Genomic DNA, 14,206 nt, shown 5'->3' with positions numbered 1-14,206 from the left:
GTACAACAGACAGTACAGAGATATCCACTGGACACAATACACAGAGCCAGGTGAGGTTGTTCTCAGTGATTTATTTATCTGGATTCAACTAACATCTTTCTCTGAGACAAAATTGCTGTGGCAAATAAACAACCTTAAGAGTCACATGCATAAAATGTGAATCGCATGAGGCTGAAAGATGACGGTGGAGATGATGAAAAGGGAGGACTTTGTGTCTGTGTGTGCATGCGTGTGTGTAAAGTGTATTGTGCCTTTTAAACGCCCTCAGAGGGGTTATGTTCTTTAAATGACTTTCAGTGCTGATGTTGCTGCACATTGCAGGAAGGTTACTTTATAACAGACTAATGCTGTATCACATACTGCTTGATGCGTCATCAGCTGGGATCAGATGAAGGGCAAAGTTGAAACAGCATCACTCTGACGTTGAAGCCTTTTTAAACCAGGGATGTCAAATTCATTTTACATCGTGGGCCACAAAGAAGCTACTTTGATCTTAAATGGGCTGGAGCAGTGAAATGACATGCTAAATATTAATAATTACTGGAAAAGTTCTGACAATTCATTGCCCAGACTGGCCTGTAATTATAAAATATAAAGTTTTAATTCAAAACATATTTTATTAGATGACAAATTTATATAGTAGATACTGAAAAAATGGGAAATTTCTGTCAATGAATTGTTTATTTATTACTTAACTTTAGCATACTACAAATTTGGGGGGGTCTTCATTAACAGGAAAAGCCACAAAACCTATGAAAATCTATACAGTCATTCACATTTTCCTGACTGGAGTCTTTGCAGGTCAATTCTGGTCCCTGGGCCTTATATTTGACACCCCTGATTTAAACTGTCCTGACATCGCAGCATCATTGTTCTGAACTCACCACTGCCTCGTCTGTACACCACATCGCATTTGTTTGCCTGCACAAACGCAGCATTAGGAACTTTTTGTTTCACTCGTAAAAAGCAAACTTTTCAGATGGATTCTGTCATTGACTTTTAACACATCTCAAGTAGAGCTCAGCCAGCAGCAGTGCTACGGTCCTCCTGGCACCTTCGACCTGTTATTGATCTGTGTAATCGTCCCTGTGTACAGTGTAGTGTATGTGTGCATGCTGTTTACTGGAAAATACAGATTAAAGGGCAAAACTCTGGCATGACTGAATTGCACATCCAAGCTTGAAATAAATATATAAATAAATATATTAAATTTGATTTTGAATAAATAATGGGAGGATAGCGATCTCTCCGTGGCTGCGGTGTAATATCATGCAGTCAGTGGAAACGGCCTGTGTTATTTTAGAGATACCAAACAGCCTTTGTCTGCGTGTGTATCTTATCGCATCCAAAGTGAAATCTGCAATAACACGGGTTCTGCGGCTTGTACGTATTCATGGGGGCAGTAGGGTATTTTGAGTTGGCTGTGTGTGCTGGGTTATGGAGGATGGTTTGGGTGTTTTGTTTTGTTTTTTTCTTTTCTTTTTAGGAGGTGGGGGGAGGACATAGATAATCTAGCAACAGCACAGAGGCTCAGTTCTTTCTTGAATTATCTCCAGCTACTTCTGCTGGCCAGCGTCAGATAAGAGAGCCACCACTGTGTCTAAGATGGATGATTTATCAAGCAGAGGAGAGACTCTATTATACGAGATGCAGAATAACTTTCAGCAGCGCAGCGTCGTACCTACTGATGTCTAATGTTCAGAGGAGCAGAGACTCCCTTTCTTGACATCCATGGATGCTAACACACAAAGAAAACATCACCTTACTGCCAGATCTTTAGCAAAAATACCACTGATTTCATTGTGCTTTTCTTCTTGTAGCCCACTGTTACTTTAGGCTCGGGTTTAATATTTGATTTCATATGTGGAGACCATAAATAATAATAATAATTCTCTATGTTTTCGGGTGGGGGTGGGAGTTCTTTAGCGCTAACAGGAAGTGACAGGCTTTGTGAAAACCAACTGTGTAGGCTCTGATGCCGCATCATCCTTCTTCTTTTTTGGGGGGGACTATACACAGCAGACTTATGACGACCGGGGCAGATGTGCGTGTGCTTGTGCACAGATAAGGGGAAATATTAAATCATTGAGTTTTTCTGCATTGCAAAAAACTCACAAAGTTACAGCAGATGAAGTCAAGGGTAGATTTGGAGGGGGTGTCAGGGCAGCGGTTGTAAATCTGCCACGTTAATGATGCTGATGTGCTATTACTCTTTCCATGTGTTGAACCCAGAGTGAACCTGTGCCTTGTTGTGTGTCGTTCTAAGGAATTTACCAGGGAAAGGGACTCTTTCTTCTTCTTCTTCTTTACATAGAAATACAGTAATTACAATGCATCTGTCAAACCCCTCCTCTGACTCTTCTCATATTCAATTAGTATTTATACATGTCGTCACAGAGGAACATTTGTGTGTTTTTAAGTGCTAGGGAGAGTGTTAGGTTTCTGATGCTTACTTGTACAGTACAGCTTCGAAGCACAGAGGGGTACGTGTGCAACAGCAGTCTCTCTTCAAGTGTACGAGTTATGATGGATGACTATAAAATGGACAGAGTAAATGTAGGCAAGAGTCAATAGTATTGAACTAGCAAGTCAAGTGCATGTGAAACGCCTAAACCAGTTAAATGAACTTAAAGCAAACCAAAATGAAGAAGTTTCCTTCCCTGTCTATGTTTGCGTTCGCTCAAAAAGGAAAAATCCACATCAGACGTCTTTGTCCTCGGAGTGGTGTTTTTTTCTTGTGTGTTTTTTTTTATCCAGGCGGATGATGCGGGCCGTGTCCTTAAATCCATGAGGAATTTCTCAGGGGGGGATACGATGTGCAGATCCAGCCCCATTTGTCTTTTATTTCCTCTTTTTTTGTTCTTTTAAATTTGAGGTGGATATTTCTTAAAACACTTGTTCGGCTGAATCCGCTGTCTGTATGCTTTTTTTTCTTCTTCGTATTGTGCTGTCTCTTTTGTTAGGCTGTCCTCAGCGGGCCATTGTTCACCACCGACCCCCCTGCCACCCCACCAACCCTGCGAGGCCTCCTTTGCTGTTGTCTCCTCTGCACATCGGTGGCAGACCTGACAAATATCTGCTGCCTTTTTGCTATAATCTGTGCTTTAATACAATACATTATGTACTGTTTTGGTCCATATTTTTAAACAAAAAATGTCAGATTGAGTCAAGAGGATTAAGTCCCTCTTTAAATGCCCCCCACCTCCTTTTTTTCATTTTCCTCGTGATTAAGATGTGAGCACTTATCGAGAAGCTTAGCCGTTTTCTCCCTTCTCAGCTCAGAGGCCAGCCACCTGCAATGGAAAGGATTAAGACGGGTTGAAAAAAGATCACCAAGGTTTAATTTAATCTCAGTAAACCTGTTTATTTCCTTGGCGACATTTAATAATGGACAGCAGCTAATTGGACTTTAATAGAGGGGCACTGAAAATGACTGAATGGCGTATCAGGAAACATTAATGATAAATGCTCCTTTTACAGGCTAACCAGGCGAGATCAGGTGATGCTAACCTCCTAAATTCACCTTATTTGTAAATGAAGCTTGCCAGTGAACAAAAGGTTGCGCTCAGTAACAACTCTTGGCTCAGTAAGCGCAGACTTACTGTGGCGGGAACGCAGTCAGATCTCCACATTGGGGTCCGTGAATCCCTTTTTTCCCTCGTTTACAAGGACGGGTTTCTCTGTTCTCGTGTGCCAAACGAGTATCTGGTGAGAAAAAAAACAGCATGGAGATAAACAAGCAGGAACATTAGTGACATGCCGCTCCCTTAATGCACCCATTCAGTCTGCTCCCCGGTCAGCTCCCACTCCGCCTCATCTTCTTCAAAAACATTCAATTTCCCTTATAGCTCCAGCCCCCCCACCTATGTGCAAAGAGCTACTTGAGTGTGAACCCTGCATTAGAAGGGAGTAACAGGAGATCACAGGAGTGCTTTATCTTAAAAATATGATGAAGCCCTCTGAGTTTAGCTTGTGTAAAAGAGTTCTCTCCTTGCCATGGGGTTAATGGCTACCACCGAATGACAGCCTAGTTTTAAAAAATGTTTTCACACCACAGTTTGTGTAAGCTCCTTGCCTTTTGTGGTGCAGCTCTCTGCACACTTCCTCCGGGTGTACTATTGTTGCTATCGAGCCTTTACACTGGCTTGGTTTTGGCCCACAGAGAGCATACAAACATCCAGGAAAAGGACGGCAAAAGAAAAACAGGGAGAGAGAAGAAACTGTAAGTGTCAAGCTCATGTTCTCCCCCCTCCTCTCCTCTCCTCTCCACTGTGCTGGAACCCTTCCTCCTTTCATCTTGCCGCAGCGTTGGTCATGAATTATGCATTGGGCTCGTGTGCAATACGCCAGGAGTCCACTCCCACTTTGCTCAGGTGTGTGTGTGTGTGTCTGTATGTGTGCGCAGGGGGGGTTAATTATCAAACCTGCATCTGAAGTGGTAGATTATGAGGAAGAGAGATGCCTGAGCACGAATTTCCATCTTTTTTTGTCTCCCCCTAACCCTTTCGCTCCCGCCCTTCAGTCTGTCCCTGCACTCATCTGTAATCAGCGTGACACCCCAACGTCCTCGCTTCTCCATCGACTCCAATTCCGTTCTCTCGGCCCTCCTCTGAATTCCCTCTTTTCATTTGGCCCTCTGAATGGCAGAGAAAAACAGGGGAGAAAACTGGCCCTTCCTTTCTCTTCTTTCGCTCTCTCTACATGTATCTGTATTTGTGTGTGTGCGTCTATTTGTTTGTGGGGGTGGTTGTGGTGTGGATATTGGCTAGCTCAAGCCCTCTGGCTGACTCCCCATTGCCCTGAGAGAGTGAAGTGACCCAGACCACTGGCCATAAGCAGGAATGGTGGAACGGGTACTGAGAAAAAATTGTGTTGTTGCTGCTGCTGTTAGCCTCAAGCTACTGACTCAAGTGTGTGTGTGGATGTGCAAGAGAGCACGAGGGCAGCCTGGGAAATATAATCAATGATTTCCAACTTTTTTGCAACAGCCTTAAACTTATAGACACTCTGACCATTAGAAAACCATCAAGTTTTTTCATGAAATACATCACCTTCTGACTCTCAAAGAGGACTAGGATTTTTTTTATTTTCCCCAGAGAGAGGGATTGGGGGTGAGGGCTCAGTCAATTAAGTTTGTTTATTCTAAATCCAAAAGCCAGGAGCCAGTTGGCTTATCTTTAGCTCAAAGGCTGGAAGGAAAGAAACAGCAGCTCTAAAATGTCATATATAAGGAACTGATCGTGGACTTCAGGAAGACCAGGAAACACTTGACCCCTGTTTCAATCCAGGGGGTCAGTGTTGACATTGTGGAGGACTATAAATACCTTGGAGTACACATTGACAATAAACTGGACTGGGCTAAAAACACCACAGCACTTTACAGGAAGGGCCAGAGTCGTCTCTATTTTTTGAGGCGACTGAGGTCCTTCAACATCTGCCAGAAAATGCTCAAGATTTTCTGAGTCTGTTGTGGCCAGTGCGATCCTCTATGCTGTTGAATGCTGGGGGAGCAGGCTGAGGGTCGCAGATGCCAACAGACTTAATAAACTAATCCGTAAGGCCAGTAATGTTGTGGGGATGGAGCTGGACTCCCTCAAGGTGGTGTCGGAGAGGCGGATGCTGTCCAAGATAAAGACAATGTTGGATAACACCTCCCACCCACTCCATGACATGCTGGTCAGTCACAGGAGCTCGTTCAGTGAGAGACTGAGATTACCGAAAAGCACCACTGAACGACACAGGAAATCTTTCCTGCCTGTGGCCATCTCCCTGTACAACGCATCCACTTAACACACTGGTTACTGCTACAACTACACGTTTCTTTTCCAGCTATTTATTAATGAGTGACTTATGTATGTATGTATATATATATATATATATTGTACTATTCTTAGTTAGCGTATTGTCTGTCTTGTCTTAATGTTGGTTTATGTTGGTTTATAATGGAGCACTGTAACAAAAAAAATGTATTTCCCCCAGGGATCAATAAAGTATTCTGATTCTGATTCTGATAAGTAAGCATGTGCACTAAAATGTCAAACTTTTTCTTTAATAATTAATAAGACCTCTCTTATGAAGGAGACTTTCTGTGTTTTGTTGTTACGAACAGCTTCTCTGACGATCTCGATTATTTATAGAAAGTCACACTCTCATTGCTAATGCTTTTATTTTTTCTGCATAATCACAACAGTTTGGCTCCAATAGTGTTAAGCAGCAAAAAGAGAGGGAAAAAATGACTATTACATAACTTGTGAAAACTAATAATAATTCTCTTTGTTGCCGACCGTGGTGCTCAGCAGGGGGCTTGATTTTAACGCTGCGAGAAAACATATTGTGGATTTCTTTCCGCTCTTTCTTCTCAGTCTAAATGATTGGTGAAATTCATGTAGTGGGATGATTCAGCACTTAAAAACATATAAACTTGTCAAGGCGGGTTATGCACAGGCATAATGGTTCTATGGAGCGGGGATTCCTGTGATGCACTGATGAGTGTTTCTTCACTCACCTCTTTTCAGTCTGTGTTTATACACCGCTTTGCATTTAATCATTAAATATTATTAAAATTTGTCTCTCTTCCACAGTGTGTCTTCTCTCATTGCTTCCTCCCTTCTCCCCTCAGCCTGGTTCTCCTGGACGCTGCTAAAAGGGAGTTTTTCCTCCCTGCTGTCACCAATGGCTTTCTCATAGGGGTTGTCTGATTGTTGGGATTTTCTCCATAATAATGTAGCATCTTTACCTTACAATTTAAAGTGCCTTGCAGTAACCATTTTTGTGAGTTAGCAATATATAAAAAAATGTATTGAATCTATAGAAGTCAAGCGGACACACAAATGCCATAAACCTGGTCCAGTCCAAAACAAGGCTAGGCAGCGCCTTTACCACCTTTGACAACTGAGGACCACCCCCCACCCCACCAGCATCCACAAGCATCCATAAGCATCCATAAGTGACTGAGACAGGACTTATTCTTAACACATCCCAGCCTGACTCTTCTCAGCCTCACTACAGCACTAGACACTTTAACACCCACCCGCACAACGTACATTTTTCAGATTTTCAATTTAAAATTTCCAGACTGTCCTATTTACTTAACTCACTTAATGTACATAATTCACTTACTTGCTGCATATAATGCTACTTACTGCACATAATGTCCTCCTGTATATGTTCTCTCTTTTTGCACAGTTGAGGAGTGTGTCAGGCTACATTTCACTGTTGTACTCGTATAACTATGCATGTGACAAATAAAGAATCTTGAATCTTGAAGAAAATCATTAGGATTGAAAATGAACAAAAAACAAAACAAAAAAGAAAAACTTTTAAAAGTGTTCAGAAGTCCTGGGGAACTATTGGTGATGACCACTTGACCAATAGCTATAAAAAAAGAAGAAAACCCCCACTATGTAAAGCTCCTTGGAAGCACAATACTGCATGATTGGTATGCAAACGATGCACGGCAGACCTGACCACATGGTTCACTTTGTTACACTTTTATTCTCGGTTACTGTTCTCAGTAACATTCCTTGGCTCCAGCTTTTCAGCTCCAGCCGCACACGCACACATAACAACAACTCAAGACCCAGTACAGACTTAAATGCAGGGGAGGCGTGATGAGCTGAGGCAGCTCTGGTGTGTTAGCCTCCCAGCAGCGGCGCTACAGACCACGCCCTGCCACATGATACTTTATAGTCTTGAAAACTGGATACCAAATATATTTTGTACTATGCTGTCCCCATTAGACTCAGAAACAGAGTATGAAGCCAGCTTAGCGTTAGTGTCGTTATTTTATAATGTTCTGGTAAGTTGTGATAAGTACATTTACATCATAACAGGTTTGTGGTCCTTTACATGAGTTTTTTCCATTTCGCTTTTTATGTTACACCATTATTCCACAACATTTCAAATCATGTGGTTCCGAGCCTGTAAAGCTTGTGACCCTTTACATGGAAAAAAAAAAAGCAGAGTGGTGTTTAAGGCTCTCTCTCTTGTAGGATTTTAATTCTACAAGACAGAGAGCCTTCACTGTTTGAAGCAAACAGTGAAGCAAATCCCTGAAATACAAACCGCTCAAGGCAAGCTGCTTAACATCAGTAAACATGTGAAAAACTAACCCCAAAAAACAAGGAAATTACCTTAGTGCAATTGGCTGCTTTCGGCTCCAGGTCGTTGAGTGTGACAAGCTCCCGGAGCAAGCTGCTCTCCTGGTAACCTCCCTTCACCCCGCGAAGCTTAAAATACGCCTGTGGCTTGAAGAGGATGAGCCTCAGGTTGATGGCAAAGCCAGCCATGTCGATGGCAAAGGGCCGATGGGGGTCAAACACCGTCTTCCAGCCGTAGACCTTACCGGCTGCATTGACCTTGGGGGATTCGTACCTCAAGCCACCCACAAAGGCCACAGGCCACACAGAAACCTTCCGAGTCGATCTCATCTAGCAAGAGGAGAGAGGGGGGAAGAAACAGACAAGGGAAGACAGCAAATTAGTCAACTGAAAAACCATACATGACAGCGAAACAGTATTTGAGCATCAGCCGCTGGCTTTACAGCAGAGCACGGACAGAAGCTTTTTAGAGCTGCTGCTGCTATTCATTCTGAAAGAATATTGACCGAGCTATTGTGGCCTGTGAAGCTGACATGCTGTCAGATGAAGGCAGATCACACACACTGTTCAACAGCTGCCCTACAATGAGATAATTAGGCATCTAAAGCGAGTAAGCGTGGGGCAGTGCCAAGAGGGCTTGAAGTAGCAGAGCCATTAGAGCAAGTGGCCCTGGTAGCTGGATGGCTGAGGAAATTCTTTAAGGCGCAGAGCCACCATTTTCTTCTTCTTCTTCTTTTTTTCTTTAACCCCCCCATCCTTTAATCTTCCAGCATCAAACGATTTTGCCGCCCTCTTCTTTGTCTGCTGCTCAGCGAGTCTTCGCTATTCTAGAAAGAGCTGCTGCAGCCATAAAAGGTACGTTTTTATAATGAGGGAAGAGGAAGGTTTAGAAACAGCAAAGTCATTTAATCAAACTCAATGCAGCAGAAATAATGATGCCGGTGCCTCTCCATAGGAAGGCCAAATTTAAAGTAAAGGTGTGTGTGTGTCTGTAAGAGAGAGCGCCTCCGTGCATAGATGATAGGAGAACACATGGAGGCAATATCCATAACCATATGCTCCCCGTCAGAACTGAACATGAAATATGTCTCTACATAAGGACCAAGCCCATCATATCTTAATGACTTTATATAGTGCATTATTACCCCGACAGAGCACTTCACTCTTATACAGGGTGCAGACGTGCTTGTGGCTCCTATAGTTGTCAAAAGTGGAATGGGAAGTAGAGCCTTCAGCTCTCAGGCTCGTCTCCTGAGGAACAAGCTTCCAATTTGGGTTTGGCAGATGGCTGCTCTCTCTGACTCTGGTTCTGCTTGAAGTTTGTTCTTGTTATAAAGACCCCCTCTTCTCCACTCCCAAGCAAGCGCTTGCTCACACGGGAACAGTGGGCTTTCCTCTATAATGCTGTACGATCTTTATGTCTCAGGCGCTGAAATGACTGCTGTTGCGACATTGCACTATATTAACACAATTGAGCTGAAATATCCACCCAAGCTTACTTGTCTAAATGTGTATTTGTAGATTGCGATTTTGTGCAAATCACATGCAAATATCGCAGTGCGCATGAGTTGCTGCGTTAGGTTGGTGTGTGATCTGATGGGCTGCTGCGCGAAGAGCTTGGGTGATCAGAGAGAAGTGGTTGAACAGCATGAAGCAGCCCGGGGGCTTATGGGAATGATTGGATTTGAGCTTCGGGGGAAACGACTGTTCGACTCACCCAGATAAGCTTGGGCTGTCTGTACTATCTTAATTAGCTCTGTAAATTAAAAGCTTACATGCATGTACGTATATGATAGTGATAATTTATAGGGAGGGGCTGTATATTTTTGTAGCTTGTTGTGTATCAGAGAGTTGCATTCTTTGCTACGCTTAAGAGGCTGAGGACCACCCCCCACCCCCCCAGCATCCACAAGCATCCATAAGCATCCATAAGTGACTGAGACAGGACTTATTCTTAACACATCCCAGCCTGACTCTTCTCAGCCTCACTACAGCACCATGAAACTGTTGTTAAATGTAGCGAGCTGATGTCACTATTGTAGATGCTATATGTAGTGCTTCAGATGCAGTTGAGGAAGCTTGTTGCAGCTGCAAAGAGTGTTCTTTCGATTACATGGTTAATGCTGTGAACAACAGTATTATCTTGAACTACCGCAACACTACAGGAAGGATGTAATCCACTGTTTCCATGATGGTAGTCCTGTGATCGATGCCACCACCACCGTGCCTACCGCCTACTGCGCACCATTATCACGTTTTATATTTAATCAGCTGGTCAGGGTGAAGATTTAGGAGTGAGAATAGGCTGTTCCTTAATAAACATCTGAGTTTGAGTCTTAAAAGCTGCTGTTTTGTCCTGAAGATAGTCTCAACTTTTGCTTGTTTTTTCACACTTTTACAGTCCGGCCACAAGTAAAGTTATCCATCATCTTGCCCAAAAAATACCTGCCTGCGTCCCTTTCCTAACAGTATAACTCAAAACAATAGGAAACAAGCAATGAATCAGGCTCTTTACAGGCAGCGTGAAGAGGTTTGTCACTTTCCCCATCTACACAGACCATGTGAAAATGAGAACGCCTGCTGCTTCTGTTGGGAATATCAGCTGGAGTAAAGTAGCACAAATCCCTCTTTAGCCGGCAGCCAAGCAAATGAAAATGCAACCAAGTCCCCCTCCACCCCCCCCACCCCCAACTCACCCCCACCCCGCCTCATTCTGGTGAATATGATGTATCTATACAGCTTTTCTTTTCTTTTTTCTCTTCAGTGATGTTTTAGTTTGTGACTGGATGCCAATGTGTGCATTTAAGCTTCGTGTTTGAGTGCAGAATTGTTGACAGCAGGGAAAAAAAAACCAAAAAAAACAAGAGCCCCAAACTCTAGAAGAGAAAAGAAGGCAAGCATCCAGATGCATTAATCAATCCTTAAGGGTGCAGAGAAGATAACAGAAACAGAAGGGTCATCCACTGCTGCAGCTGGTAGTGTCTGTGGATTAAGTTCTTTTGTTTTTTGTTTCTTTCTTTGATCCAAACAATAGAAATGTGCATACTTAAATCTACATAGTACATGGTTGGGTTTTGGAATCCTGTTCATTTCATTAGAAAATCTATCCTCATTATAGGATTCAAATTACACAACCAACAATAAAGAAAATCAAAGCGACACATTGGCTTGCATAAGCAACCATTCTATCTGATCTTCAAATGCTAACGTAGAGATTTTTTCAGTATGTCTTTATTATTTGGGTTGTTTGTTGTGAGAATAAATGCATTTTTCAAATCCCCAGTAGTCAAATATAATGATAAGACTGATGTGTCTGGATCCTATATTTTTGTCAATATCATCCAGCTCTGTTAAACTGCTGGTTTGCTCCTTTCTCTTGGATTTAAGTGGCCAACAGCCTGCCTGACAGCTAAATTGGAGAAGTCTTAACAATAGCATGATAAACAGTAAATAGGTTTCTCTTTTTTTGGAGCTTGGGAATAAAGCACATCTCATGAGGCCTCAATAATATACTGTATGTAGGTCTTTACTGTGGTACATGAATTTTTGATAAAGTTTTCATTAAGCCTTGACCTAAAAACTAGGCTCTTAATAACAGTCTGTATGCACCAAAGTCTGCCAAAGTAACTGCTGCTGGAATGAAAGACTGAGATTGAATTCAGATACTGGCTATGTGTCGGTGGCAGTAATGGCAGTGTCCTCTATAGCAGCTGATGACAATGACTTTACCCTGCTGCCACAGAGCATTGTGTCTGAAGTGTACCGTGTCTGTGTCAGTCTGAGCTTGCTGAGGTGAACTGCTGCTGCTTGTTGATATTGATTTTCCCTGCTGCTTTAAAAGAACTGCATGCAAGCGTTTTTGGCAGTCATCTGTGATGTAGTCTTTTGTGATGTAGTCTTTTTGGATGCTAGCTGCTTTTTGGGTTAGTGTCTTGTTTTTGTATGTTTGACTAATATTTGAAACACCGCATTTAAATGTAGACTAAAAGGTCTAATCATCCAATTACACAGTAGAAACTCAGTACATGTAGGCATGTAGACCAAACTGAGCATCAGAATGGGGAAGAAAGGTGATTTAAGTGACTATTAACGTGGCATAGTTGTTGGTGACACACAGGTTGGTTGGGGTATTTTACAAACTGTTGTTCTGCTGGGATTTTTCCAAACTTTTCCAAAAGTGCAAATGGTCCATAGAATAGAAAATACACCAGTGTTGAAAATGTCTTGTTGATGCCAAAGGTCAGAGAAAAATAGCCAGAGTGTTTCAAGCTGATAGGAAGACAACATTAACTCAAATATCCACTTACATACCATACCACATATACCAGATGTCACGCAATCCAGGTGTGCAGAAAAGCATTTCTGAATGCACAACACATCAAAACCTTCAAGCAAACAGTTATTAGCAGCAAAAGACCACACCGAGTGTCACAGGTCATATGGTCTGACTACAGTTGAACAATAGAAGATTAGAAGATTGGAAAAACATTGACCGGTGCAAGCATGGATCATCAAAAAGTGGATGTGCAGTTGAAAATGACAAAATCTCTGAGGAAGCTTCCAGTATTGAATCTATGCCATGAACAATTAGGGCAAAATGAGGTGTAACCCAGTACCAGCAATGTGTACCTAATAAAGTGTCTGGTTAGTCTAAATCTCAGTGACATTAACAATATTAGTTTGCAAAAGACAGGAGAACTTGGGTTTTCATGATATTTCAAAGTACAACTTGTGTATTGCAGTATTGTGCTGCCAATTAGTAAATGCAAATGATTCACTGCTTTTTCGATTTTTTCATGGTGAAGGGGTCACCCATGTGTCTACCTGTTGAGTCCCTGTTTAATAACATTTGCCATCTTTACTGCAGTAATAGCCAACTCTCCATGCCCTGTCTATCTTACTGTCACCTCTTTTTTTTGTTCATTCTTTTCTGTGTTGCCTTTCCCTCTCCATGACTCTCTCCGTGCCCCTTGGGGCCATTACTCTGGACCATAAATAGGCCCGTTGGAGGTGATGGAGAGCCTTTGAGCGAGACCAAGCGCTTTGGCTGATTCCCAGGGAAAGGTAATGACAGGCCCCCGTCAATACCAGCGCTCCATTTACTACGGCCCCTGTCGGCACTACTAACAAGACTTGAGGCACATACTCAGAGGACCTAGACCGTGTCCACTCAGGTAATTCAACTGATGTCAAGATGGATGGCCTGAGATGTACTAATTACATGCCCAAACTTCTCCCAACTGGCTTCAGATACCAACTGTGCTTGTTAGGAGTTTAAAGTACTTCAACTAAGAATTTATGGTTCAAATCCACCCACGCCTCACCACCTCTCCTCTAACGGTGAGTATATACAACACAGATAGATAATATATGGCACTCCATGCAGTATATCAAGAATTATTTTATATAGAACTTAAAAATGTCCAGTGTCCTTTTTCTCTAAAGAATACACATTGTATGCCAAAAAGCACAGACACAATATATTGCTCACATAACTATTTAAAGGTGCAATCCGTTATTTTTAATGCAGTGCATAAAATTATTTTAATACATTGTTAAGAATTCCAGTCATTCCTCTGATAGCTGAATGGCTTCTGAGCTTTAAGGCCTTTCTTATTCCCCCAGAAATACCCATCATCAACTCTGCACGTGGTTAGTGTTTCAGAAACTTAAGTGGAGCATCTGAAAGATTAATGGAGCTTGAGAGTAACAGATTTTTTTATAACTAGATAAGAGCTGGCAGCATATTTGCCAAGTTGGTGAAAGTGCTGCGACTGCCCCACCAAACATGAATATTAGGGACGCTTTTAAAATGATATCACATTTTGATCTGAGTACATGCATAGTGTATGTTTGAACAAAAACCTACATCTGCAAATGTACTTGCACTGATATTTTTAAGAACAATTACTCAGTTAGCTTCATGGAGTTATCATGAAGCCTATCTCATGGAGAGAGGCAGGGATACACCCTGGACAGGTCACCAATCTGTCTTGGAGTAAAAACAGAGAGACAGGCAATCATTCACACTCTTGGACAGTTCAGATTCATGAACTAACTACAGTGGAACCCCGACTTACGAATACCCCATTTAACGAAAAATTCAA

The 14,206-nt window shown here is 42.3% G+C and overlaps 1 protein-coding gene across 4 annotated transcripts in view; it reads right to left on the bottom strand.

Moving 5' to 3' along the window:
- Positions 1 to 56: 56 nt before the first annotated feature.
- Positions 57 to 14,206, bottom strand: part of b3gat1a (beta-1,3-glucuronyltransferase 1 (glucuronosyltransferase P) a) — a 99,409-nt gene continuing 85,259 nt past the window's right edge. For all 4 annotated transcript variants that reach the window (XM_084951032.1, XM_084951031.1, XM_084951033.1 and 1 more), the window contains 3 exons: positions 8,133 to 8,429; positions 3,603 to 3,705; positions 57 to 3,293 (listed from right to left, as the gene is read on the bottom strand). In XM_084951032.1, coding sequence (XP_084807158.1) covers positions 3,619 to 3,705; positions 8,133 to 8,429 — 384 coding nt within the window. In that variant the 3' untranslated portion in view covers positions 57 to 3,293; positions 3,603 to 3,618. The remainder of the gene's footprint in view (positions 3,294 to 3,602; positions 3,706 to 8,132; positions 8,430 to 14,206) is intronic.

The sequence above is a fragment of the Perissodus microlepis genome, chromosome 14 (genome assembly GCF_051167445.1).
Source record: "Perissodus microlepis isolate ML-2025 ecotype Zambia chromosome 14, ASM5116744v1, whole genome shotgun sequence".
Classification (NCBI taxonomy): domain Eukaryota; kingdom Metazoa; phylum Chordata; class Actinopteri; order Cichliformes; family Cichlidae; genus Perissodus; species Perissodus microlepis.
Note: the sequence above shows the minus strand (reverse complement) of the source record. Positions and strands in the feature narration are given on the sequence as shown.